The sequence below is a fragment of the Aplysia californica genome, unplaced genomic scaffold (genome assembly GCF_000002075.1).
Source record: "Aplysia californica isolate F4 #8 unplaced genomic scaffold, AplCal3.0 scaffold00071, whole genome shotgun sequence".
In the NCBI taxonomy this organism is placed as follows: domain Eukaryota; kingdom Metazoa; phylum Mollusca; class Gastropoda; order Aplysiida; family Aplysiidae; genus Aplysia; species Aplysia californica.
The window spans coordinates 1313100-1314450 of NW_004797341.1; the positions used below are offsets into that span (position 1 = coordinate 1313100).

A 1351-nucleotide genomic window follows, 5' to 3' on the forward strand; every position below is an offset into this window, starting at 1 on the left:
CACACACACACACACACACACACACACACACCTACAAACAGACAAACAGACAGACAGACAGACCCACTCACCTATACAGTCAGAGTAGTCCACACAAGTCCCGTTCCTCTCACAGGCTGACCCCGCCTCTATCAGCGGGAGACAGCCCAACTTGTTCACACCTGGGAGTGAAGAAATATGCAAATAGATAATAGATTGTCTGATACGTTCACCTGTCTAAAATGGACACTTGTCTCCTCAACAATAGATGGACGTCTTGGACGATGGTATCAGACTTACATTATCCAATATGCCTACGCCTACCTGTCTAAGTCAACCACAACAATATGTGACCATTTTGAACGATGACTGTCTTGAGCAGAATCTCGACGTTAGTTTGATAGATCTCATGACTAACCCGTGGGTGGTTTGTGGGTGCTCTGGTGTAGTTTTTCTTCTTCTTTCCTGTCAAACATCTGTCGTCCTTATCTCCCCTTCTTTTTTATGTTTGTTACTCTCTTGTAACACCTCTAATCTTCAGCACTTAATTATTGTCTTGCAAGTGCGTTAAAACACTTACTAAAGCTACAAAAAAATCCACACAAGTCAGTCACAGATTTGTTTCCCCAGTTAAGCCTTTTTTCTCTCCTCTCTCCTCATTTTTCTTTGCATGTTACTCGTAAAACCTCTACTAAAACTAAACTGACTCACCTGGCAGCCGGGCCTGGAAGAATCCCTCCTCACACTCGCACACGCCCCTCATCGGGCTACAGCGGGCCCTCGCCACACACTGGCCGAAGCTCGTGCACTTTGACCCCGGCTGCTCCTTCTCCACACACACACCCCGCGCGTTGTAGAACTCGCTCCTGCACGTGCAGACGGTGGTCACGCTGCCTCCTCCACCACCACCACCACCACCACCATCGCCCCCTTCTCCTTCTCCTCCAACACCCCTATCCCGTCTTCCATCAGCACCACTCCCGCTTGCAGCTCCTATATCTAGCGGCGACGCGGAGAGACAGTCGGAGTAAAACGTGCACTGATTGGTCGAGCGGCACGGCTCCCCGGCAGCCACGAGAGTGCGGCACACGCCGGCGTCGTTATAGTAACCGCGCTCGCAGTCGCAGTAGCCCGTCGCCGTGTTGCACGCCGCGTGGGCCACGCACTGGCCCCGCCCCCAGCACTCTCGCCCCGCCCTCCGCCGCTCGCGACACGAGCCCGCCTCGTCTGCGAAGAAGTCCGCGTCGCACGTGCAGCGCTGACTCGTGGTGACGTCACACTCCGCGTGCTGGATGCACTGGCCGAGGGCGGAGCAAGGGTTCCCAGCGTTGAATCTACGCTGGCACGTGCCCTGGTCATCCCTGTAATAATA

The 1351-nt window shown here is 53.8% G+C and overlaps 1 protein-coding gene across 1 annotated transcript in view; it reads right to left on the reverse strand.

The window, feature by feature from the left end:
• Nucleotides 1–1351, reverse strand: part of LOC101861648 (fibrillin-1) — a gene marked incomplete in the record, with an annotated part of 26624 nt that overhangs the window by 6147 nt on the left and 19126 nt on the right. Inside the window, 2 exon segments of the mRNA XM_035968635.1 lie at nt 691–845; nt 1020–1340. Of these exon segments, the coding sequence (XP_035824528.1) occupies nt 691–845; nt 1020–1340 (476 nt within the window).